Here is a 26,028-nt window from a genome sequence, read left to right as displayed (position 1 = left end):
ATGTGTATAAGAGACAGTCCTTAGACTCTTTTCTTCATCTGCCACTCCTCCTCATTAGCCATTGCTAGCAGTTTAATATTCTGGGATCTCTTGCTTTGCTTTTTGACATCTGGTTAAAGAAATAATGAATAACTTTAGAAAGAGGTCATATTGCACCCAAGTTTAATAACAGTAGTACTTACTAAAGCAGAAAGAGATTCTTTCAGGGAATATTTTCACCTGTCAAATGGGCAGAAGCAAACAAAGAGGGGAAAATATCCCAAAGAGTGATAACCCTGTCCCCAGTTGGATCATACTTGAAAATAAGAGTTTAGTGCCACTTTGGGGTGAAGCAGTCACTCAGGTGGCAATTGAAGTCCCTCCTTCCTATGGACATACCTGCCAGAGAAGTAATTTCATGTTATATTAATCAGACAAGTAGAAAGTTGTCTCTGTGCATTATATTTGTAGATGAATATAAATAACCTGAATTTAAATACCCTCTAATGACTCACCTACCTTTTTGCCAAACCATGAAATGACATCAATGTGAAAAAAAAAAAAGCTTAAAACTGTCCCTTGCACTCTCCTCAATGTATCTGCTAATGCAGAGAACAGATGAGGTTCATCCCAGGCTGGTGACACACAGCTGGGGCTTTCCAAACAGACGTTACTGACCTGCATAGATAAATTTCTCCAGCCAGAGTTTAAGACCCAGCAAGTGGCAATTGCATTTCCAGAGGTTGTCCTTGAGAAATAACAGCCTCAGGCTGGGCATGGATTCTAGGAGCCTGCGATCGAGATAGTGGAGCTGGTTCTGTCGCACTTCGAACAAGGTTAGGTTCTCCCAGGGCTCAGCCAGCGAGGTGGGAAGATGGCTGATGTTGTTGAATGACACATCGAGCTCCCTCAGCTGCGGGAGGGAATGGAAAAGTCTGCTTTCCAGGGAAAGCAGGAAGTTGTGAGTTAGGTTTAAAACGTGCAAGTGCCGAAGTCCATGGAAAACTTCAGGGGCCAGATGTGAGAGAGAATTGTTGGACAAGTTTAAGGTCATGAGCCGAGGAACTGACCTAAACGCATGAGCAGGAAGATGGTGTAGCTGGTTATCTTGCAAGAGCAGCGTTAGAGTCTGAGGAGGCAGATCAGGAGGGATTTCAGCCAGACCCCGGTGACTACAGTCTACAGAGTTTGAAGATGAGTGACAGATGCACTTCTCTGGGCAGCCGTACACACCCTGGCGTGGGAAAATCACACTCAAAAGCAGTAGCAGCTCACCTAGGACAAACAGAAAGAAAGTGGGTTCTGGGCTAGTGTTAGGAGAGAGATCTGCATGTATGTCCCTTTTTTAATTCACAGGTAATGTGATTCTGAGCCAGATAACACCTCCTGCAACCTAGATGACAGGCTGTGTCACTCACCTTTTGAGTAGGGTTGGGACAGACTGAGTACATCCTATTTCACACCTTGCTAATTATTGTCAGCAGCCTTGGGAAAGATACTTTCCAAGTGCTTCAGTACCCAAATGGTGGAAAAATAGAAATGTGAAAAAGAATCTTTTGGTTACACATGCCTTTTGTAGGACACAGCTGCATCATGTGGGGCCAGACGTGGAGAAGAGTGACAGGCCACTGCATCCAAGGAACTGAATATCATTTTTATTTCATTTTAATTAATTTTTAAATTGTACCCTGTAGCTAGTAGTTACTATATTGGGTAGGGCAGGTCTAAAGCATTCTTCCAGATTGACGTTCGTCATGGCAAGTGTAATCCTGAATGATCATCTCTGCTCTTTTTGTATTCAGGAGATTTTCAAAATACAGAGAAGCATTAAGAATAATATCATAATCAGGCCGAGTGCGATGGTACACGCCTGTAATCCCAGCAGCTCAGGAGGCTGAGACAGGAGGATCATGAGTTCAAAGCCAGCCTCAACAATGTCGTGAGGCCTTATGCAACTCAGTGAGATCCTGTCTATAAATAAAATAAAATAGGGTTGGGGATGTGAGTCAGTGGTTAAGCACCCCTGGGTTCAATCCCTGGTACCCACCCCTCCCCTTGCACCAAAAAAAAATAATAGTATCATAAACATCCATGTTCCCGTAACAGTTGTGCCTGTCATTTAGATTTTCATACTTACTTTATCCTTCCCCCACCATAACTGATATATCCCTCCAGGTATGTTAAAAAACAATATTTAATAATTAATAAATATTTAATATTAATATTTAACAATGGCACATATCTGGGGCCAACCATCATTCCATATGCTTTATATACATCAATTCGTTCCTATAACATCGTTAAGTATGGTTGTACTAATTTCATCATTTTAAAGGTGAGGAAACTGAGGCACAGAGACACCAAATCTCGTACCCAGGATCACACAGATAGTAAGTAATGGAGCCATGATTTGAACCCAGACAATCTGCCTGCAAAGTGTGAGGGTTCTTATCTGCTCCACTCCAGTGCCTGTCAAATACTTTTTCATGCACACACACTCATTTGCATTGTGGTTTCTAAATATTCACATAAATGGAATCATCAGTCTGACTCATACTAAAGTCTGTCGTCTTCCTCCATGCTGATCTAGCCACTTGGATACCTAGAGAGATAATTCATTCCTTTTAACTGCTATCGAGTATTCCATGGTGAGATCGTTTCAAATTCAATATTTACTCATCCCTTTTCTGAGGGGCAATTGAGCGGCTGCAATATTTTTTTTTTCCCCTTTCATTACAAACAATGCTGCAAAAAGCATCCTTGCCTCAGCACTCTTTGGCTATATGGGAATGTGAGAGAGTGTCCTTTGAAGAGGAGAGAGGATGCCAGTTTATATTCTTAGATTCTCTTAGATTCTTCTACAAAGTTGCTATAACACTTCTTGGGGTTTTTTTGTTTTGTTTTGTTTTTTTGTTTTTTTTTTTTTTTTGAGACTCAAATTTCAAAATATGGCAAACATCTGTCAAGGGCATTTTGTCAAATTGGTAGAGGAATTCACAAGGCCACATGATGATATTCGAAACTTAAAAAGAGTGATCTACTCCTATTGAAAGTTCTTGATGGAGGTTGTTTGTTTGTTTGAAGGCTTAACTAAGGAAATATACAATGTGGCCTTCCCAGGCTCTGCAGCCTGCTCCCTTGTTCTGAATTCTCTCTCTGGAGCTAACAGTGCTGAAGGCTCATAGGAAGGAGGCCCCGGAGCCTTCTGAAAGAGAAGCTGCTCTGTTTAACTTAATTCAAGAGAGGTAGGATGTCACCATCCTCTTCCCCTTTCCCAAACATAAAAGCACAAAACCCTTGTTCTCCTTTCACCAATTTTGCAGGTAAACGAAATGACTCCTTTCCAAGCCAAAATATCTTCCCATGAGAAACAAACCCACACCCCTCCCTTGAACTGTGGGCCTCAAACATGACTTAGCTGCAGGAAATCAATTCTTAAATAAGAGAGTATGTTTTCCACGGAATCTGCTGAGCCGTTAATGAAGGGCTTGTCTTTCTGAGATTGGAGCCAGTTGGTTCATTCTTCCTTTGGCTCCAACCCTCTCCCCCAAAGGGAATAATATATGAACTCAAACTGCCCGCGCCATGTTTTCTGTGAAATGACCCGTGGCATGCCCAGCGCACACTCACATTATGGCCGCATAATTTTGTCTCCAGTCCCTTCCTCTGCACCCAACGTGGTGAAAACATAAATCTTCCCCTTCGGAGATATTTTTTGCATATGTCCGATCTTTTAAGGAAGACGACTTGAAAATAGATTTCACTGGACACCTTTCTGAGGGGATCCACTCCCTCCCTCCCTCCATTGGAAAACTCCTCCAAGGGGCGACAGCACTCATCCATCACGGCTCACCTCTCATGGCTGCGCCTCCACGGGGCCAGGGTCCTTGCCGATCACGCAGCCCACCCTTATTAATTTGCAGATCCACAAGCGGAGGGCATGGCAGGACTTGGAGTTTTCATTCACTTCTTCTGAATCCTGCTTGGGCTTTTTCTTCGGTGCTGAGAACAGTTGTCGCTTTCACAAGACCACTTCTTTAAGCAGCCTGTCCCCTTGTCTCCATCTGGCTGGGATCGGTTTCCATAAAAGGATCTTTTGATTGTGTCCCCTTCTTCTTTCTTAAAGTGTCGACCTCCCCGAGATCATCCCTGCCTTTCCCATTCAGACCGAGAGCCGCGCATAAAGAATGTTTGTCAAATCTCGGTGAACAGCTGTAGCATTCAAACATGACCCCGGTGGCTCGGCCTTTTTGATTATTTAATCTGCTTGGAGTCCAGGGCACCAAAATAAAAACGGCCTCCTTAATCCGGTCGTGGCTTCTGAATTCTGTTGACTTATTAACCATGCTGTGTCCACCTCATCGGGTTGGCGGTGGGGGGAACGCTCGATCTGGGGGTCTAGCAACAGAGCCAGCAGAGTGTGTAATATGAGGACAAATTGGCCTGCTGGAGGCTGACATGGTTTCCACAGTGCGTTTCTTTGGTCATCAGAGGCTTATTCAGCCAACATCCGTAGGGATTAGCTGTGTTGACAGGATCTTGATGCCCTGAAATTCATAGCCATGGTTTCCTTGCGTGGACATCGCAACCTCTTCCCCCACCCCTCCGATGCCACAAATACTTCTCAGCTGCCTGCCGGCTCCCTCGCCCCTGCCCCCCCACCCCAGCCCCGGTTGAATTGACCTGTGGGTTAGCATGACTTTGGAAATCTCAATCTTTCATCGTTTCCCTGATGCCAAGGGTCTGGCCCTTTCCTCATTTTTCACATGTGAAACAATAAAGCCGCCTGTGCGCATCAGACATCAATGAACTGTGACGTTCTCTAACTGAAGCTGCTGGGAACTTTCCCACCAGGGACAGGAACTCTTGTCTCTGAATGTGCAACTCCCCTGCCATTTGTTGAGGTGGGGTTTTGATGCTCGAGGTTGCTCTCCTACAACACCCCAACATGTTATGAGTGCGCTCGGGGACGCCTTTCATGGAGGCCATAAGAACTGGGATCTCTGGCCCCAGGCTGTGAAGTGGAGCCTTTGCATGTGAATTTGGGAATCAGATGGGCCAGGATTTGACTAGTCCGCTCAGGACCTCATCTCTAACGTGGGGATAATGGTAGTTTTTATTTCACAAGATTGTAATTAGAATTACCTAAAGCAATACATGTCACAGCCTAGAGTGTGCTCATGAGTATTGATCAGTACCCATAAGAGTGCTTTGCAGCACTTCCCAGCTCCTGGTCTTGACAGGGATCGGCCCTGAAGCCTGCCTGGTGCTACAAAGGCAGGAGGCTCCCTCTGAACAGGATTGGGTAGTGACTATTCTTAATAGCCTGTTCCTTGGGGACTATTGTCTCCAAGCCCCTTCCCACAACCATGCTATGTGGCTAAATAAGGATGCCCATTTTGGGGGTTGAGAGTACCAAGATTGAACTCAGGGGAACTCAACCACTGAGCCACATCCCAGCCCTATTTTGTATTTTATTTAGAGATAGAGTCTTACTGAGTTGCTTAGGGCCTTGCCATTGCTGAGGCTGGCTTTGAACTTGTGATCCTCCTGCCTCAGCCCCCCAAACTGCTGAGATTACAGGCGTGTGCCACCATGCCCGGCTAGTAATAACTTTTCCATGATACATGACCATCAGTGGCTCACCTGTAACATAGTCATTAATTCATAAGAGCATAAAAAAAATACCTATAAACTTAATGTTCCCTTTAAGAACTTGGAAGTTACCCCTCTACCTATGTGACTCTCTCTTTCCTTGGGGTCCAAAAACATTTTCGTGGAGGGTCAGGCAGTAAATATGTTAGACACTGAGGGCCCTCTGGTCTCTGGTGCAAGCTTACGTTCTGCTGTCGTAATACAAAAATAGCCAGAGATGATCCTTAATGGATATGTGTGCCTGTGCTCCAATATGACTTTATTTACAAAAACAGGTAAAGGGCCTGATAAGCTGGTGGGCTATGGTTTGCAAACCCTGCTCTATCTCACCCTCTAGCCACTGCTGTCACCTCACCACCTGTCATCCACCCCCAACTCCCACCTCCCAACCAGGCATATCCATTTATTGTCCTATCTCCTCTTCCATAAAGTATAGGATGATCTTTAGGGCTTGCTTATGTCTAAAACCTTGTCACGCTGGTCAAAAATCAGGAGTGAGCTTCAAAGGCACTGTACTCACCAACTTTAGGGATGTGTTGGACCGAAAATTTGAGCGTGTATCTCTTTGGGTTATAGTGGAGCTATTTAGCCATGTCTTGCAGAACCCAAATAGGATCTGAATCTCTTGGACTCAGAGGCCTGAGACAGATGAATCCACTGAGAGCATGATTGGGCATGGGAGGCCAGGACACTTGCAGGGAACTTCAGAGGACCAAGAACACCTCCAGTTACAATTAGGCTGTGTGGCTTAATGAGGATGTCCATTTTTATGTTGCATTGATCCTAATGCTGTGTAGTCTTGGACAAATCACAACCTTTCTGAGTATTGCTTTGCATCTGTAGAGTATGGATAGTACCTACCTCCTAGGGGACAGGACAGATGAAGTGCTATTTGTTCAGTACATAGCACAGATCTGGTCAATCAACAGCAGTATCTCCTCTTAGCAGTGCGTGTTCTCAGACCTCAGAAGAGTCTGAGCTGGCTGTTCCCATCTAAACTGGGAACACACAGAGAATCCCACAGAGGATAGATTCCCAGGAGCAGCTGCTTGCTGCCCCAGGAGGCTCTTGGTTCTATTTGTTCCTGCTGACTCCAACAGGTCATTAAAAGATGGGCAGTGCACACATGGATAGAAGGCTCCAGGACACGCTGAAGGACTTTGGATGTGGAGGCTGATTGATTTATTCCATCCGACCTCAGCCAAGAGAACAAAGAGAGGGTGTGTGACCCACATGCTAATGCCCACAGCTCCTCCCTTCCCTCCCTCCGTGAGCCAGCTTTAAGAGGTGGCAACAACTGTGCATGCGGAGTCACCAAGGAGAGATGTCACACGTCAGCACAGGCCAAATGCACTCCTTAGAGGGGAGGTTTCCCCGGACCAAGACCCAGCTGGACTCCAGCTTCCTGCATAGAATCGAATTGCAGATTCACCCTCGGAATAATATTGGGGTTATTGTCATGCTAAGGTTTCAAGAATCCCCCACCTTCTGAGAGACCCACTCTGTGGCCCAATTTAAGTCAGAATGGTTTATAAATAAATAGGTCGAGTTACCATTTCAACATTCTTCTGAAAAAAACAACATCCACAAACAAAAATCAACAGCCATTATTAACCCTAAAGTTGATGCTTTAAAATCCAGCATGTAATAACTTTCTTCCAAGGAATATTATCTACATCTCTTTAAGAAAATAAATGAGCACTAAATAAGTCCATCTCAGAAAAGATTCATAATAAGTTGTTAAGTGAAGTAAAGCAGTTTGAATAGGAATGTATGTTATATAATTTTATTTGTGTTTAAAAAAAGTAAAGGCCAACACAGTGGCACATGCCTGGAATCCCAGTGGCTTGGGAGGCTGAGACAGGAGGATTGTGACTTCAAAGCCAGTCTTGGCAATTTGGTGAGGCCCTAAGCAATTTAATGAGACCCCATTTCAAAATAAAAATTAAAAAGGGCTGGGAATGTGGCTCAGTGATCAAGTGCCCCTGAGTTCAATCCCTATACCTCCATCTAAAAAAAATATTGAAAGTGCTAAACAGGTGGCTCAGTAAAATACCCCTGGGTTCAATCCTCAAGGCTGAGGGGAAAAACGAAAAAAGTTAAAGGTGGAGAAATAAACCCTGTAGTGTGTATTGTTGTATCTAAAGATGCAAGAAGCTTGAAAGGGCAGGCACCAAACTGGTAATACTGATTATTTGACAGGACAGGGGTCTAGTTTAAGAAGAGAGGGAGCTTAACTTTTTCTGTCATACTTCTTTTTCTTTATACCTTTGCATATATTTAACTTGCTACAACAAACATGTATCACGTCTGTAATTAAAAAGTTGCAAAGGAAAAGAGCTGACATTTTTGTCCAGTAGGTGCACTCAAGGCACATTCCATTTACTGGACTATCCAGATGGCAAGATCTCTAGGGACTGAGTTGTAAGTGTACATCCAGCATGCCTTGCCAGTTACCTCCTCTCACTCCGAGAGGATCAGCCCCAGAGGACTCATCTGTGTTTCTGTGCCTAGGGGTCTCTGCCTGTGACAAGACCTTATAACGAACGTGAGCATTTCTCCCGGTTTTAACATCTGCTTCGGTAAATCATGGCAAAGCTCTCCTCCCTTCCTGTCAACAGGAGCCCCATCCAGAGTACGTGCCTTGGTGATCTGATGCTGGGGGACAGCAGCCAGGTCCAGGGACAGCTGCAGCCCAGAATGGGAAGGAGGCCCTTGGTACCACATATCCATGCAGCAATTTCATTTGGCTATGGAGGCAACTTGGTATCTGGAGGCGTGTGGATAATAGTGAAAATATTTCCCTAGGAATTGTGGATGACCAAACGCACTAAAGTAGAAAGTTTACCCAGAGCTTCAGTATTGCTTGCTGGATTCCTTCCTCCTGCCCTTCCTCCTTTCCTTCCTTCCTCCTTCCCGATTTTCTGTGTATATGTGTATGTGTTTGTGTACCCCTCTGTCTTTGGATTTAGTCTCTAAGGCATATGGCAAGGGAACTAGGAATATATTTCTAAATGACAAGCCTATCAGTCATGTATTTAGTGCTCACAGTGGGCCAGACAGTGCTACAGATTTGTATTAAAGACATGCTAGCTGCTATGACAAATAGACCCCCAACTCTTGGTGGCTTAACAGAACAACTTATCTTTTTGCATTTATTATAGTTTAATTCAGATTGATAGAGTCCATGCAGTCCTTCATATACCCAGGCTTCTTCCATCTAGTGGCTGTACCCTCCTCTTGGTTCTGAGAGTCCTCTCCATCAGTTTGGCTGATGGGGGAAGAAAATGAAGATGTGGGCCAGGCTTGGAAAAGGTACTTACCACATCTATTCATATTCCATTGGCCAGGATGAAATCATGTGCCCATATCTAGCAGCAAGGGAATCTGGGAAATGTAGTCTAGCTGTGTGCTTTTGAAGAAGAGGAGACATCACTGTTGGAGGTCATTAGCAGCAATCTGTACCCCCACTCCACCCCCATTTTGTTTGCATCATCTCACTTAAAGGTGACCACAGATCACTGGTCTCTTAAGCTTCAGATGACTCTTTCCTTCTGTCCTTTGTTTCTACAATACCCACACATAAGTTCATTATAAAAATTCTGAATGAATGAATGAATGTTACTATTACTTTCATTATTGATGACAAAACTAAGGCACAGAGAAATTAACTCATTTGCTCAGGGTCTCTAATATATTTATGGCAATCACATGGACTATGAGTACTCACATCTGGTCCAATATTTATAGAACCAATAATTTTCTTCCTTATATATCTTAAGTCTTTGGGGGTACCACACACTCTTTTGGTAGTAAGTTGCAGATTTAATTAACTTGCAAAATTCTGAGTCAGAGGATGAGAACACAGTTACTTTTGAGCTGTTCAGGGGAGAATCAAGGCTGCCACATGGTTTTTCTAGTGAGAAGGTGGAAGGAGATGTTCACCCACTGTTTTTTTTTCTTGTTCTTTTGACAAGTTGAAGATTTAGACTCAAGAAATACTAAGATTCATTCAGTTTCCTTCATAGGAATATCTATAGAGTTTAAGCCCCCTTTAGCAGACCTGGAGCTGTCTGATAAAATAGCATATTAGTGGACCTGAAAAAAAAATCATTGGAGTCCTGCGTGTGAAATGCATACCTCTATTCTCCCTCAAGCTAAGGAAAGCAGTGTCTGTAATGTTGGTCAGTGGTTACTTTCCAACATCCACCTGTCCCCAGGGTCCCAGGTGGAGCTAAAGTGCTGCGGGGTCTAGGAAAGACATAGTAACCTGGCTCTGGGCCTTCAGAGTGCTTACCAGTGTGTGCTATTTAGCAATGCTTAGTCATTTCATGAGAGTTGATACTGATCTCCTCACCTTGTTTGTACCTGCTACCCACAGGAAGACTGCTTATAATTTCGTTGATATGTACAACTCTTTTTAAAATTTTTTTATTGTTATTTTTAGTTATAATGACAGTGGAATGTATTTTGACATATTATACATACATGGAGTATAACTTCCCATTCTTGTGGTTGTCCATGATGTGGAGTTTCACTGGTTGTGTGTTCATATATGAACACGGGAAAGTTCTGTCCCATTCATTCCACTGTCTTTCCAATTCCCATCCCTCCTCCCTTCCCTTCATTCCCCTTTGTCTAATCCAGTGAACTTCTATTCTTCCCTCCTCCCCTTTTACTATGCGTTAGCATCCCTATATCAGAGAGACCTTTAATTTTTTGGGGGGGATTGGCTTATTTCACTTACCATGATACTCTAATTCCAGCCATTGACCAGCAAATGCCATGATTTCTTTCTTCTTGAGGGCTGAGTAATACGGAATGTCCAACTCTTAAGAGAACCACCTCTCCTAAGCCCTTCCTGGGGATCCTAAGATGGTAGCCGAGGTCAAACTAAATGCATTATTGGAGGTGGGGGGAGCTCATCCTCCCTGCACTGTCAGGGTTAGAGAAAACACAGACTTTCCATCCCAAGATCTTCCCAACCACAGCCTTCCAGCACTTTTCCTGTACACAGGACGTCTGTGAAGGTAAAGATGCATTTCAGATAAGTATGATTAAAGGTAATTAGTGAGCTCATGTGGCTGGTACAGTAAACATAGACAGATGCCTGTGGACGTAAAGCTAATGAAAGAAACGAGAAGATCAAGAAACACAGCAGCTTAGGAAGCCTGGCCAAGGCCTCACATTGACACGTTGTTTTACTTAGATCTTTTGACTGGCTACTCTTGTCCCTGCCCCAGGAATATAAATTGGAATCAAGTTCATGTTCACGTCTGATTGTTTACTCATGTTACACATAAAATGAGTGTTTTATGCAACTCTTCTTGGTGCATTTTTATTGTCTTTGGTGCTTTTTTTTTAAATAACATGATAGTTCAGTTTCTGTAATAGATTATGACGTGTGTTTCATATTTTTAAGTCAGAGCTTAGTGTATGTACATTGTGATACTCTCATGAATCCGTGTCTTGCTTTTTCCTCTTTGAAATTTTACTCTCTGTTAGGTCTTTGCTACCCAGAGCTGGAACATGTTCCAGAAAGCACAGTTGTCTCAAGGAGGATTTATGTTGTAACCCATCAATGACACATCCTGAACTTTAGGTGTCCCTTGTGATGACCCAGCTTCATCTGTCTTACTATTTCATTTCAGAAGAGGGTCCCTGTTATAAACATGGAATCTGGAGAGAGACCATGTAGATTTAAACGCTAGTCTGACATTAACTGGATGTGTGACTCTGAGTTATTTAACCTCTCTGATCTTCAGTCTCATCACCTGGACCCACCTCACAGATTTGTAGGGAACATTTAAGTATTATTTATTTATTTTTATTTTTGCAGTACTAGGGAGTGAATCCTACTGCCTCAGCCTTCTAAGTCATTGGTGTTACATGCATGTGCCATCACACCCAGCACAAATTAATCGTGTGTGTGTGTGTGTGTGTATAGTTCTGGGGATTGAACCCCTGGTCTCATGCATGCTAGGCAGGGCCTTTACCACTGAGCTACCTTCCCTAAATAAATTTTTAATATAAGACTCTTAACAAAATACACCTTCGCATTTGGTAATATAGATTATCTAGTATCTTTATTATTGTGTCTGTATGACACGTACCAACTCTGCACTTGGGCTATGTCTGCCTGACTAATCTGCTTAGAATAAAAGCAAGTTTGGTGCAAAGGAGCATTTGCCTGGGAAGAGATTGTAAAGCACATGCATACTTGTGTTTGCCTAGAATCAGTTGCAGACTTGGTGCATTTGTGTCCTACATCTCTCTGCCTGTCATCGTAATAGCCCCACAAAGGAAAGCAGGTTGTTGGTATCTTGCAACTACCACCAGCATGATCTTCGTGCAGAATGTGTGTGTGCGTACGTGCATGCTGGGGACTTGTGTGGGACTTTTGCTGGCAAAACTAAGGACCTGCCTTGACTTGGCTACAGCCACCTTCATCGGGCTTCCTGTTCTGATGCAGTAGTAACATTCTTGTCCTTGCGCTTAATTTGAGAATCCCATTTTGGGCCACCTCCTCTGTGCTCACACTGTTATTTGTTAAAGTTTCCCTGCTGATCTCTCCAGCAGTGGATCCTGGGTTCGGAGAGGCCCTTTTTCCCATCCTTGTGTAATTAGAGGACGCATGTAGTCATCTCCCCAGGGCTGTTGAGCTTTCATCGTGAAGCATGACTATCAGAGTTTGGAGGTTGATAGGAGTGGAAACATTTGTGTTCGACAAGCAGGCTCCTTCATATGTTGTCAACATTTCATTTGTGATTCTAATGAGGGCTGAGGAGAAAATAAACTCATGTACAGCTCTTGCTGCTCCAGCTGATGTTTATAAGTTTCTACTCGTGGCCTTCAGTTACTTCTACCAAGGAAACATTTGAAATGCAGCCTGTGCACCCTGCTATGTGAGGAAGAGCTGAGATAGACCTACAGAGACATTTTTGAGCACAAGCAACATAGGTGCTTACCTCTCAGAGACTGTTCATGAGTGTCTTGCATTTCTGCTGAAGGTGAAAACACCCTTATATTCAAATCAAGTGCACCAAGGGGGCTTGGATTCTGGACCTTTTATTGTATGCTATTTCTTCATTAAAGAGGCATCTCTTGAGAGCTCCTAGCCTGTTAAGCTCTGTGTTTGAGAGAAAATAAATAGACTTACAGTCCAGATGACCAATAGAGTGTGGAACAGAAACAGATATTTGTTACGCAGCCATTAAACCTGCTAGGGAGAGGGGTTAAGTGGTACTGTAAGAATGCAACCATGTCCCAGGGGCTCAGAAGGTTGAGGCAGAGGAGGATCAGGAGTTCAAAGCCAGCCTGAGCAACTTAGCGAGCCCCTAAGTAACTCAGTGAGACCCAGGCTCTAAATAAAATATAAAAAGGGCTGGGGATGTGACTCAGTGGTTAAGTACCCCTGAGTTCACTTACCAGTACCCTCCTCACATACACCAAAAAAAGAATGCAGCCATGGAATTTAATAAGGGAAGTGGGGAAAGCATTTCTATGGATGTTCTGTATGGACTAGAATTTAGTAGAGAGAGCAGGAGGGAAAAGGGCCCCTCCATGTAAAGATATTGTGTGTGTGAGGCCGAAGGGCCAAAAAGAAGGTACTATGTCCTTGGGGCTGCCAGAAGACCAGTGTGGTCCCAGCGCACAGGGCAAGGGAAATGGTTGGACAACTGGATGCTGAGAAGAATTGTAGGAGCTAGTCGTGAGCTGCCCCCTCCGTCTTGCATTGCAGTTAATACTGAAAAGCTTTGTCTCTCATGCACATGTCTGCAAGGCTGTGTGGTGTTTGGGTCAGGCTTAGAGTCCCATAAGTTACCTTAGGGGTGCTGTGACTTCACCGATGTTGTCCTTTGGCAGTTCCACAACAGCTCACCGTCTTCTGAACACTTCTTGGTGGGGGTAGAGCAGATGATGACTTTGCCTTAGGGGAATCTCAGTACCTGACTATCAGATTCCAAGATTTGACCTACAGTTTGCAGTTGTGGGCACTGAACAAAGGAGCTGCTCACCTAGGCACATGGGTATTGAAGTCCCTTGGGCTTTTTTGGTCCCCGAGGTTACCCTGGTGGAATGGAACTTTTCCTCCCGTGAGTTCCTGCCTATGTTATTGCAGAAGTGATTCCCAGAGGTCCCGTGTCACACAGCTACCTGCTGCGTGGATTCATCAAAGCCTCACTCAGGAGCCCCATGAGGCCAACCATGCATGGCTTTGAAGTCCCTCCAGTTAGTGGCTGAGGCAGACAATATCAGACAGCCATGGGTACTATGCTAACAATGCTAGGGGCCATTACTGAACTCCATCCTTACCATTTGCGAGCTTGACTCTACATTTCCCTAGAGTCCATTATACAAAGCTAACTGCCATGTTGCTGAGGGGATAATTGGAATCAAGCCCTTGGAAGCAACTGATCTAGGTCACTTGCCCCCACCCCACTTTCTACATGGAGCTGTAAATTTGCTGCTTTGTCCTTGTCCTTTGGAGGAAAAAAAAATTTTTTTTAATTCTTTATTTTTCAAAATGGCCTTCAATCCAGAGCATGTTGAAAAATAAGTATGGTCCATGGATTGGCACTTGCACTAGAAATATGATTACAGAAAGCCCAGGTATGACCCAAGCATGCTGTGCTTTTGAGTTTGGGTTATGAGGACAATCCCTGTGTTTAGCCAGGGGGTTGCGGAGGGTGACAAATCAGCTGTGAGTCTCATCTGTGCTGTCTCTCCTAACACTACATGGCCCTCAGCCTGAGAAATGAAGTGCCCAGAGCAGAGGAAGCTGATCCAAAGGGGTAACAAATGGTAAATAGGGAGCTGGCACCAAAAGCACCCGGCAGACTTGCTCCCGTGTTAGGCCACGGGACTCTGTTAATAGCAGCTGATTCTTTGGTGAGTTCTTCTCTTTAGAAGTTCACTCTGCTTTGACACTGTGAGTCCTTAAATCCTTCAATTCTCAGGGTTAAATCACAACATCTAAGATTTACAGAGAAATCAGGTCTTAGACTGGATACAGAGGGCTTTACTCTAAGCCCAACCTGTCACTCCTCTGTGATGCCATAGAGAAACCATGGTCTTGGTCTTCTGTATCTTATTCTTTCTTTCTTTTTCTTTTTTTGTTGTTTTTGTTTTGTTTTGTTTTGTTTTGTTTTGTTTTGTTTTGTTTTGTTTTGTTTTGTTTTGTTTTTGGTACTGGGGATTGAACCCAGTGGTGCTTAACCACAGAGCCACATCCCCAGCCATTTTCTTTTGAGACACAGTCTCACTAAGTTGCTTAGGGCCCTGCTAACTTTCTTGCTGATGCTAGCCTTGAACTTGCAATCCTCCTGCCTCAGCCTCCAGAGCTACTGGGATTACAGGTGTGTGCCACTGTGCTTGTCTATCTTCTGCAACTTACTACTTACTGAAGGAAAAAAAGGATTTTAGGTGAGGTTGATTCCCCTCCAGATTGCAATTTTGTATATGGCAGTGCTGGGATTTGAACCTACATCTGCCTCACCTCCAAGCCTTTTAACTATTATGTTCTTTTCTCTCATATTATTTCCCCCAAATCTTCCCCTTGCATTTGGGGGAAAGCAAAAACAGCCCTAAAAGAAAAATTTGACCCAGGCAAAGAGAACTTGGTGGAATAACCCCCGCACATGTCTCCCAGAGGACATCCACCCTTATATTCTTGCAGAATCTCTTGCTTCTCTGACAAAGAACCACAGGGAGAAGAGGAGAGCTGCTGTCTGTCTGCTGTGGCCATGGGTTGGGAAGAGCATTTTGGGACCGGAGGTAAAGAAAGCATGGGCCTTTGCTGGAGAGCATTAGCACTAATCTAGTCCATTCCCCAGAATGGTGCTATCAGTCAGATCTCGGACGTATTGGTCATGGCTGCTCCCCTGTTCAGAAGCTGCCCCCACAGGCCCACCCTCTCTTCATTGCTAGGCAGGAAGGAGAGAGCTCCCTTTGATCTGTAGACCAGTAGCAGGAGAAGCAGGGCATTCCGTGGACCTCCATCTGCCCCTCCACCCAGATGATTGTTTGAAGAACCACTGGAACAAAGCCCATTGGCCACATTTGCTTTAGAGCATGCAGGTTCTTAAACAGAGCATGCCCAGAAGACAGGAGAAAAGCGCTGTCCCCTCCACCCTGATGAATTCCAGGTCCCCATGCAGAGGGAAGGATGCCGGGACTCAGATCTGAGCAGACAATCATCTTAAAATTAGGGACAGAAGATGCAGAGGATGAAACTGGCCTTATAACATCCCTGCTGGATGGCACAGAAAATGGCCACACCTGAGCTAGTGGCCACATATAGCTTTCCTGTCTGCATCCACCTCCCTGTTCCCCTAGTAAAAGACACTGCCTGGAAACAGATGAACTCACTTTTGAGATATGTGCATAGTTTAAAAAGTAAGACAGGTAGCTCCGGGGAGACTGGGACTGTTTTTGACTTATCCTCCGTCGGAAAGGAAGGATTTTGAGTCAAGTAGTTCTGAATAGGGAGTGTATGTCTTTTAAAAATATATTCGGCTTCCCTGTAGTATAGTATACTTTGATGTATTAAAATACAGCTCGGCCCACTCAAATTACTGCCTCGGTGCCTAATGCTGTAAAATTAAACTATTCCTTGCCGATATTTTATTAAGCTCCACCAGCATTTCAGACACAGACATCTCACAGAGCTTCGGGCCATATGTTTTATATGCTGTCAGGGTGAACTCTGACATCAGTCCGTAAAACCCCAACCCCCATGTCTTTCTATAGCGCAGCATTTTCAAAAAGTTTGTTTCAGGCTACTTCCAAATTGTGGAGTCTTGGAAATACACGTCTCTGGTGTGTGGGTGTGAATCTCTAAAAAGACAAACAAACAAAAATGTTGTCCTAGGAAAAGTTTGTTCCCTGGACACCCCTTTTACATTTGTGTGTGTATGTGTGTGTGTGTGTGTGTGTTTGATATTTGAGGGATTTCTTTTTTATAGGGGGGGATAATTGGGGTTCTTTATTTTGGTGGAATCCCTCTGAAACCCCTGTGCAAAAAAAAGCATTTATCTCTGGCACAGGAGTCAAAGGTACTTATCTATTTGCATTTTGAGAGATAAATAGATACAGCCGTCCATACCGATCCTCTTAACAAGACTAACTTTGTCATTTAATAAGGGAGATTATTTCATCAACTTAAAACCAGTTAACACATTTAAAACTTGATAAGACAAGGCAATCCTCGTACGTTTCCTGTCCAGTGATTAAAGCAAATTGAACGCCGGACTGGGGAGGTTTTCCATGGTATGGGTAATGCCATGAATGTTTCTCCTGGTAATGCAATTAGGAAATATTGGCCCCAGTTAATGTAACTTAAACAAAACATGTTGTCCTCGTCAAACTTGTTCAAGTTGTTAAACAGGCAAAGCCTTGTCCAAAAACTTAAAAAACAGGGCATATAGTGTTTCCATGGAAACTCTGTTAAAACACTGATTTGTGGATATGATCATAATCAGCCCCATAATCTAATATGACTGAATTAAATGAAAAAGAATCTCAGTTATGAAGTGAGCCCCCTGTGTAAGAGTATTCTTGCACATGCAGAAAACATATGGATCCTGATGGACGCTATTTTCAAACTACTTATTGGCACAGGGATGGAGCTTTGAGACTCCGGATTTGTCTGTTTTTTTTTTCTTCCCCCCTTCATTCATTGTTCCTCATTTTTTTATAATGCTGGGATTATGCGGGTGAGCAGTAAATATAGTCTTGATGACATTTCAGTTTTCCAGTATCTATCATCGCTCCCCACACAACACCCCATATTGTTTTCATTGCCTTTGGCGACAAGAGAAGAGAAACCATAATATTTAATGGCCGGTGGGACCTTACATGGGTACGTTTTATTCAGGTCATCATGTCTTCCTGCTAATGGGATTCTAACCATGGAACACCTCTGACCTCTAGAGAAAAGGACGCTAAGCCAAGGGTGGGCTGGGTGTCCCTCAGCTCTGGGACAAGAGGCTTCAGGGATATGCACTGGTCTCCTCCTTTCACCTGGTTCTGAGCTCGGTTTGCACCTGTCTGGGTGGTAGTAAAAATGGGAACTGCTCACCATGGGATAAACTTTAGCCTGATGAATGGCAAAGACAGCTGTCTTCCAGGAAACTTTCTTCATTTATTTGGAAGTCATCCACCCAGGGATGATCACAGGTGGTACTCACAGTATCAGTTTCCTTAAAAAAAAAAAAAAAAAAAAAGTATTAAGTGATTATTCACCCAAGCCGGACCATCATTTTACCTTTGTCCTGGCATCTTAGAGCATCAGTAGACTGACTTCATACCAGCTTTATACCTGTAGGTATGTCTGTACTTCTCATACCATCCTGTGGTACCCTGAAGGACAGAGTGTAGCTCAGTCCCACTTTCTGGACAAGTAGAGTCAGACAAAGCTCAGAGAGCCAAAATCTGATTCAAGAAGTAGGGACTGATGTCCCCGCCAACTGCATGGTCTCCTGTCTGTCTCCTACGGGGACTGCACCCTCCAGATAGGCCCACCTGCTAACTCGGTGTAAGAGGAATATGCAAAGAGAGAAACAGGTTCAGACCAGACTTGGTGAACAGGACTTGAATCTGCTGAGTATTTGCTCCTCTGAATAACCCGTTCTATATGAATTGGTTTCGTAGCAAAGTAATATATGATCATGGTTTTTAAAAAGGAATGCTAAATAAAATTATAAACAAACAAGCAAAAAAAAAAAAAAAAGCAAGTCAACTGCTTCCAATTCTCTTAGCATCTCTGTTTCCCATTGGCAAGTTGAAATTGTTACTTTTAGACGTTACTTATTTACTTTCTTTAATACATGATGCTTTGGGCATTCTACAGTAGTTGTCCTCTCCCTCCTCCACCAGCCCAGCTGTATGCCCATTTCATAGTTTTGACTAATTAGACTGAGATTACTTGATAAGGCAATTCGACTTGTATCCCCTACTGTGTTAAATAGTCTGCTATTTTGTATTTCCTTTTTTTATGCTATTCTTCTCCTGGAATGAAACGTCCCATTGTTCTTTTATTTGCATACTTCTTCTTCTACTCATCCCTAACTGTCCCCCCAGTGTGTTTCATCAGGTATCTTGAAAGTCTACTATGATTTTCTAAGTGCTCAATATTTCTACCCACTTCTTCATGCTATGGAGACGACTCTGTCCTGCCCCCTGTGTGGTCCTGTTTCATCTGGATGGTTGGTCTCTAGCCTGCTGGGCAGCTGGGCTCCTAAGATTTCCTTCATCCTTTCCCTCCATCATATCCCACTTTCTCCTAATTCCAAACCCATCTTTGTCCTACTTTCTTGTTTCTCTGAAAACTGTTTTCCTGTAGTTTTCTCAGAAAGAGAGAGAAAAATTGTCCAATTCTTGCAGCTCTGAAAATGTCGTGATTCTACTCTTTGACTTGGTGATCATTTGGCAGGATTTTAGCCTGGAAATCAGTTTCCCTTAGACTTTTGAAGGCATGGCTACATTTTGTCTTCCAGTATTGTTGCTTAAAAGTCTGATAGTATTCTATTTTCACATCCTTTGAAATGATCCTACATTCTAAAAAGCTTTCAGGGTATGTTCATTGTCTCTAGTGTTTAGAAATTCCAGCTTGTTATGGGTCTTCTTCATTTATAATGCTGAGTGTTTTTTAAAAATATTTTTTAGCTGTCGATGGAGACAATGTCTTTATTTATTTATTTTTATATTGTGCTGAGGATCTAATCCAGTGCCTCATACATGCAAGGCAAGCGCTCTACCACTGAGCCACAACCCCAGCCCCTATAATGCTGAGTATTTTGATGAAAGAAAAATGCATGTCTTCCAGTTCTAGAACATTTTCTTTAAAAAAAATCCAGATATTTTGTTTTATAAGATACACATTTAAATGTGTATCTTTTTACTCTTAAAATTATTTGTTTTGACTCTTTTATTTTAAATTTCCAGGATTCTTTTTCTACAGCAGTCTGTTCTTGTTTCAAGGATACAATGTATTCCTGAGTATATTGATCATAGAGATTTCTTTTGCTGTCTGTACCAATAACTAACTAATTTTTTGTTAGTTTTTGTCTTTTTCTTTTATGTTGAAGTCTCTCTGAAAAGATGTGCTGCCTTGTTCTATTTAAGAATGAGGCACTAAGAGACTTTAGCATTTTTCAGGAATATCTCAGCTACTATTTGTGACATGTGCAGCAGAATCCATGATGTTTATGGCTACTAGTCCTGTGCCCTTTAACCTAGCCATGACAGTAATTAGAATTATCTGTGAATCTGGCTCTCTAAGCATCATTCTGTGGAATCTTGATCTTGAAAATGGCCACATGGGGCCAATTGTCCCTGTCTCCTAACATCTTCTCTTTTTGATCCCTTTATCATGTGCCAGTTCATTTTCCTCTTTCTCCTGGGTGCTTGTGAGTGTCTCAGAGCATAAACTGTGTCTTTTGGGTATGCAGTGATTGAAACAGAGTCTTTAACGAGGCCCAGAGTCCAGTCCAGGCTCTCCCACTTAATAGCACTGTGACCTGAGGCAAATTATTTAACATCTCCAAACTTCAGTGTTGCTCTTAGCCCAGTGCAATAGAACCTTATTTTAGTCATCTCTATGTTGTTGTGAACCAAAGGACCCAACAAGAAAAACTTAGCGGAGGGAAAGTTTATTTTGACTCATGGTTTCAGAGGTTCAGTCCACCATTGGTTAACTCTATTTCTCTGGGCATGAGATGAAGCAGAACATCATGGCAGAGGAAAGCAGCTCAGGAGATGGCATCCTTCAGGAAGCAAAGAGAGAGAGAAAGAGTGAGGTGCCAGGGACAAAATATGGGCCCCAAAAGTACAGCCCCAGTGAGCTACTTCCCAGTTACCACTCAATTAATCCATTCAACTGGATTAATCCATTGATTGAGTTACATCTCTGATAATCTAATCTCTACCTCTTAACATTCTTCATTGTCTCACACATGAGCTCTTAGGAGATACCATATATCCAAAACCACAGCAGAGCTCAAGTTCTTCCAGGATGCTCACCTCCCATCTCCACCACCAACTGCAGGTGTGAAATGCAGTTGTATCACTAACAGAGAGGGAGGCTTCTTAGAAATGACCCCTCCGCTGGGTAGGAAAAATCGAAAGACTGATCTAACAAAGAGGAAAAGGAGGTTCACTTGCCCCCCCATGCCTTGTTCTAGAATGCTAAATAATGGCTGGGATGGTGTGCCTTCATGGGAGCTGGCTCCGAGCCTGCCGGGAACAAATGTTTTGCCCAACATGGAGAAAGCATGCTGCTTTGCTTTCTTCTCCCCTGAATGAGACGAACCCAGTCCTTTCTTAAATACTTGAAGCAGAGGAAGAAATTTAAAAAGTAGGAAGGGCACCATTGGAAGTAGATGCAGTTTATTTTTAAAATCCCTGAGAACCAACGATCCCAGCCCTTGACTCAGATTTCTCTAAAACACAGATCTAGCATGAGTGACCTTTATCAGTGATGATAACACTGTGTCGCTAAAAATTAATCTTCATTGCAAAAAAATTAAACTGCCTATGTCCATCGTGTGTTTAAGATGGTTAAAGTTGCCTGCAAATCATGAGGCAGGAGATTGGCTACTCTTTGCTGTTGACTGCCATGAGCAGACGTTAAGAGAAAGCAAGTTGAACCAACCTAGCTACAGAGCTGTAACTACACAGGTATTGTTCTAAGAGGATCTTTCTGTTGAGAACATGTCATTGGGGTGGGAAAAGGAAACTGAGTAATTCCTGGCTGGCAGAGGGCCATCATTAGTTAATTTGTTTTTATTTGTTTTTTGCACTTCGGATTGAAACCAGGGGTGCTTAACCACTGAGCCACATCCCAGCCCTTTTCTTTATTGATTTTTTTTTTTATTTAGAGAAAGGGACTTGCCAAGTTGCTTAGGGTCTCACTAAGTTGCTGAGCCTGCCCTCCAACTTGGGATTCTCCTGCCTCAGCCTCCTGAGACACTGGTGTGTGCACCAACATGCCCAGCTTGTCATTATTATTTTTTTTTTCCTGGAACTCTGTAAAGAAAGTGACCTTCAATTCCAGGAAAATACTATAATATCCAAGATAACAATTATTGAGCTTTAATTGTGTGCACACACTCAGCTTGATCTAACTTTATCATCACAGCTTTAAAATTGAGCCTCAGGAGATTAAATAATTTGCCAAAATTTCTTCTGTGGCAGGTGAGTGGGAGCACTGGATGCTTATCCAAAGCCTATGGCCTAGCAGCACAGATCCAGAACATTCCAAGTACAAGGTTCCCCCACCACCCCCGCCTGGTGCCTGGACTAGGCTGGCCTACAGTTGGACATAGCTGAGACTTAGAAACAAGCAAAGGACATCTTTGCCTTGGCTGTACCCTTAAGAGGTCCTGGTTCTATCAGTTAGGACTTGGTCCGGGGAAAAGAAGCTTGTCTATACTCCACATAGGAAAGGCTTGGGGAAGTAGGAACTTGGACTGTCATTGAAGGGTGAGTTAGGAAGCATCTATGCAAACAATTCTTAATAACGCACTTGGGAGTTGCCTAAAACCCCAGCTCTACCAATACATCCACTTGCAACTGTCTCCAGAGCAACACAGCTTCTGTCTCTTTGCTGCCTTCTATGTTTAGCACCGGCCCTTCCCTGGCCAGCTCTAACCTGCAGGCCTGGATTCTCCTCTTCAGTGCCAGGCAGAACTCCCATGGAGGACGTGGTCCTGCCAAGTTGAATACCACCCATCAAGTGCCCTAGACCCTCCTGTGACCTGAGGCCACAATGGCATTCTCTTCCTCCTCATCCACTACCCGGTTGTCTTGGCTAGAGAATTAGATAGAAAACTTTCGTGCCTAGAAAAGTTGGGGTGTGGTGTGACCCCATGTTCCATGTAAAGTGGCCTCTTGAGAGCCCATCAAACTAAGTGATTCCTCACAGCATCATCTCACTCCTTATGTCGGTCAAAATGGGAAGATTCCCAAGATGATTGTCTCTGGGAAGAAATAAAAATACTCCCAGCAACCAGGCCCTTCATGAGGATGTCCATGTTTGCTTTCTTGTCCAGAACTTAGTTGCTTAGAACAGTGAAGGAGCCCATGTGTGTATCTCCCTGAGCACAACTATGTGGTCAGCTAACTGGGTGCCAAGGACACAGCCACAGTTGCCTGGTGTCCTGTGTTGGGAGGGTGGTGAGGTCCCCTAGGAAGAAGTACCAAGATTCATCAGTGACACTTGATATGAGGAAGGAAAGGGCACAGAGCTGCCCCCACACACACCAGTGCTGCTGTCAGCCACCATATTGGACAGAGAGGAAGTGCTTTTGGGGTGGAACTCTGTACAGAAAGATAAGGAAGAAGCCACCTACCACATTTGCATCTGTCAGGATGCCGGGATGCCCTCCATTGCGGGCAACACAAATCAAAACTCAAATTAGTTTCAGCAAAGTCAGTCAAGGAAAGGAAGCTAATTATTGAATTGTTTGAGGCAAGTGGAAACTGTCTCATGTAACTAAAAAGTCCAGTGTCATCTCTGGCGTCAGGTACAGTTGGATCTAGATCTCAACTGAAATCACCAAGGTTCTCTTGTTTTACTTTTCTTTCTTTCTTATTTTTTATAATGTTGTTGTATTTTTTATACCTCTATTATTTATTTATGTATTTATATGTGGTGCTGAGAATCAAACCCAATGCCTCACACAACTACTGAGCTATAGCCCCAGCCCCTTATCTTACTTTTCTTGGTGACAGGCCTGTTATTAAGCAAACCCTCTTCATCCAGCGGGAAGGGTTCCTGTCCTTCCATTTCATCTCCCAAAGTTTCAATTAAAAGTTCTGGGGCTTGTTCCTATGATAGCTTAAGTCAGTTCCTGTCACTATGACGGGAGATGGGAGGATGCATCCCTGATCCTGGGAGGAGTGTGGGAGCTGGGCAGTTAGCCCTATGCAAATCATATGGACTGAAACTTGAGGTAGGACAGCTCCCTAAAGGGGGTATGGGTAAGAGAAGAGACTCTCCTCACCCATAAAGGAGACATGATTGCCTCACTGGCAAAGTTAACATCTGTGCAGAATTCCCACAGCTGGAGTTAGATTGGTCCAGGCCATCTGGGCATCATCCCAAACCCTTTGGGACTTCTAGTTACAGGCTCCTGAAGTGCACAGGTTGGGTTCCCTGGTCCACTCTGCCATCTCCGTTCTCCCCACCCATGGTACAACCAAACCCACTGGCCTAGCATCAAATTCGCAGCAAGCAGAGGTGAACTTATTTTCGACCTAGCTGTGCTGCAAAGTAGCGGACAGCAGCCTAACAAACTTCCCAACATTCTTAGTCCAGGTCTCTGAAAATTTCAGGGCTGCTTTTGAAGGGGCGTGCATGCTCCACAGCCCTGAGCATGGGCCCTGCCCCACCCTGTTGGATCCCGGATGGAAGATTTCATCTGCCTGCCATTCTCTTGCAAACAAGCCCCCACTTCCACCCCCCAAACTCATGCCATGTGTGTGCTCTGGATAGAAGTAATTATTTTTACGAGGTATTATTCATGTCTAGTCTACCTAAGGGCCACCCCAAATAATGTTTCTCCAACTATTAAAGGCTTTATCAGGCCTGCAGAGTCTCTAGCAGTTTCCTTTAGGGGAAAAGAAAAAGATTCCTCTTGAAGTCTTACCACCTCCAAGGGCAATTTGCTGCCCATTCCAGGGCCGTCAAAGTGCTTGGCACCTGAAAAAAGGGCAATATCTTTTTTTCTTTCAAGTGCAGCCGGAAAATGGGAGTCGTGGCAAAAGTGGGGAACCGGGAGAAGTATTTCCATGCGGCTGAGGTGGCTTTCTTGTTCTGTTGTGAAGCTGGCAAACTCCAACATGCTCCAGCAAGGTTTTGTCAAATTTCTGAAATGCTGAATGTGGCACCGGCCCAAATGAATGTAGATGTTATTTTAGTGCTAGGGGAGATTTATTTTAATGTACAGATGCAGCCACTACAAAGGCCCCTTTTAATCTATTGGGGGCTCTGTTTCTTGCTCCTTTACTCTGGTCTCCCCGCCTCCTAGTTTCAGGGGAACTGGTGTATGCTGTGAAACTGCAAAGTATTCCCTCCTTCCCATTTCATCTCCCAAGGCAATGACCTAAGTGCTGACGATAATTATAATGAAGATGCTTGGTACAGGAAAAAGCAGTTTGCAGGGCTCCATAGCCTTTCCCAGCCTGCCCCTGCAATTCAGAGACAGCCCCACTCAATAGGAGAAAAGAACAGCGCTCTGACCTGCACAGCACCGCACCTCGAAGCAGCCCCAGCAAAGCGGTTCCTTATGCACACCTGGGTTCTCTTCGCACAAAAGGATCCCGTTCCTTCACGGCCCAGCTCTGAGATGGGAAATCCATCAGTTGAACTGAGACTCAGATACCAATAGCTTGCACCTTGATCGGGGCCAAAACAAACGGGAAGGGAAGCGCAGAGGAAGCCATGGCGACATGCGAGGTTGGCCTGAGCCAAATCAATGTTTTCAAGGCAGGAGCCACAGACAAAAGGGAGGTGAGAGGAGAAAGAGGAGGATGCCAGCTGAATCTCAGGCCTGGAGCATACTCAGTTCTATCTCATGCAAGGTCCCTTTTTAAATAATAGTTTGTAACATCTCCTTTATCATCTCAAAATGAAATTCATGGAAAATATAGCCTGTTTTCCTATGTGCTGCCCCCAAGATTCTAAGGAAAGCTACTATAACATCAATAAATAAGAATAAACCAGGTACGGTGGTACACGCCTGTAATCCCAGTGGCCTGGGATGCTGAGGCAGGAGGATCAAGTTCAAAGCCAGCCTCAGCAAAAGTGAGACCCTAGGCAACTCAGTGAGATCTTGTGTCTAAATAAAATGCAAAATAGGGCTGGAGATGTGGCTCAGTGGTCCAGTGAGAGTTCAATTCCCAGTACCCTTCCCCCCCCCAAAAAAAGAAATAAGAGTAGTTTATGATAGGATAATGGGCGTCTTCATATGTAAATGTCTTGAGTGGAACTACAGGAGAAGTCAGAATGAGGTCTCCAGAAGCCTGTGCTTCACTTGGAGCATAGACTCTGGCTGCCCTCTGAATGCTGCATCCATGAATCCAGCCACCTCGATGGTGAGGACAAAGACAAAACAAAATATATTCACCTCTGTCACTCTCCCAGGACCATAGTTGCATTTCTAGAGAATTCCATGTGCAAGACATATTTTGTATCTAGATGTGAAGTAGATATGGATTTGGATCGTGTTTCCAAGCACATCCATCCCAGGAAGAGGGCTTGAAGCAGTGAGGCACATGGAATTGCTTATTGTCGAGGGCTGGCTGGCCCAGGAATTGTAGGACATTCAGTTATTGTCACAATCAGAACATCACTGTAAACCTCTCAAACAACTCCCTGGGGGGATTGGC

At 43.9% G+C, this 26,028-nt stretch overlaps 2 protein-coding genes across 2 annotated transcripts in view; one reads left to right on the top strand and one right to left on the bottom strand.

The window, feature by feature from the left end:
- The window catches only part of Lrtm1 (leucine rich repeats and transmembrane domains 1), a 9,647-nt gene extending 5,808 nt beyond the window's left edge, over nucleotides 1–3,839 (bottom strand). Inside the window, exons 1-2 of the mRNA XM_048801009.1 lie at nucleotides 3,833–3,839; nucleotides 658–1,305 (exon numbers count right to left, since the gene is read on the bottom strand). Coding sequence (XP_048656966.1) covers nucleotides 658–1,305; nucleotides 3,833–3,839 — 655 coding nt within the window. The remainder of the gene's footprint in view (nucleotides 1–657; nucleotides 1,306–3,832) is intronic.
- Cacna2d3 (calcium voltage-gated channel auxiliary subunit alpha2delta 3) overlaps nucleotides 1–26,028 on the top strand; it is a gene marked incomplete at its 5' end in the record, with an annotated part of 864,940 nt that overhangs the window by 725,926 nt on the left and 112,986 nt on the right. The gene's annotated exons all lie outside the window — the stretch shown is intronic.

Source organism: Marmota marmota, unplaced genomic scaffold (assembly GCF_001458135.2).
Source record: "Marmota marmota marmota unplaced genomic scaffold, marMar, whole genome shotgun sequence".
Lineage (NCBI taxonomy): Eukaryota > Metazoa > Chordata > Mammalia > Rodentia > Sciuridae > Marmota > Marmota marmota.
This window is presented reverse-complemented; position numbering and strand designations above follow the sequence as displayed.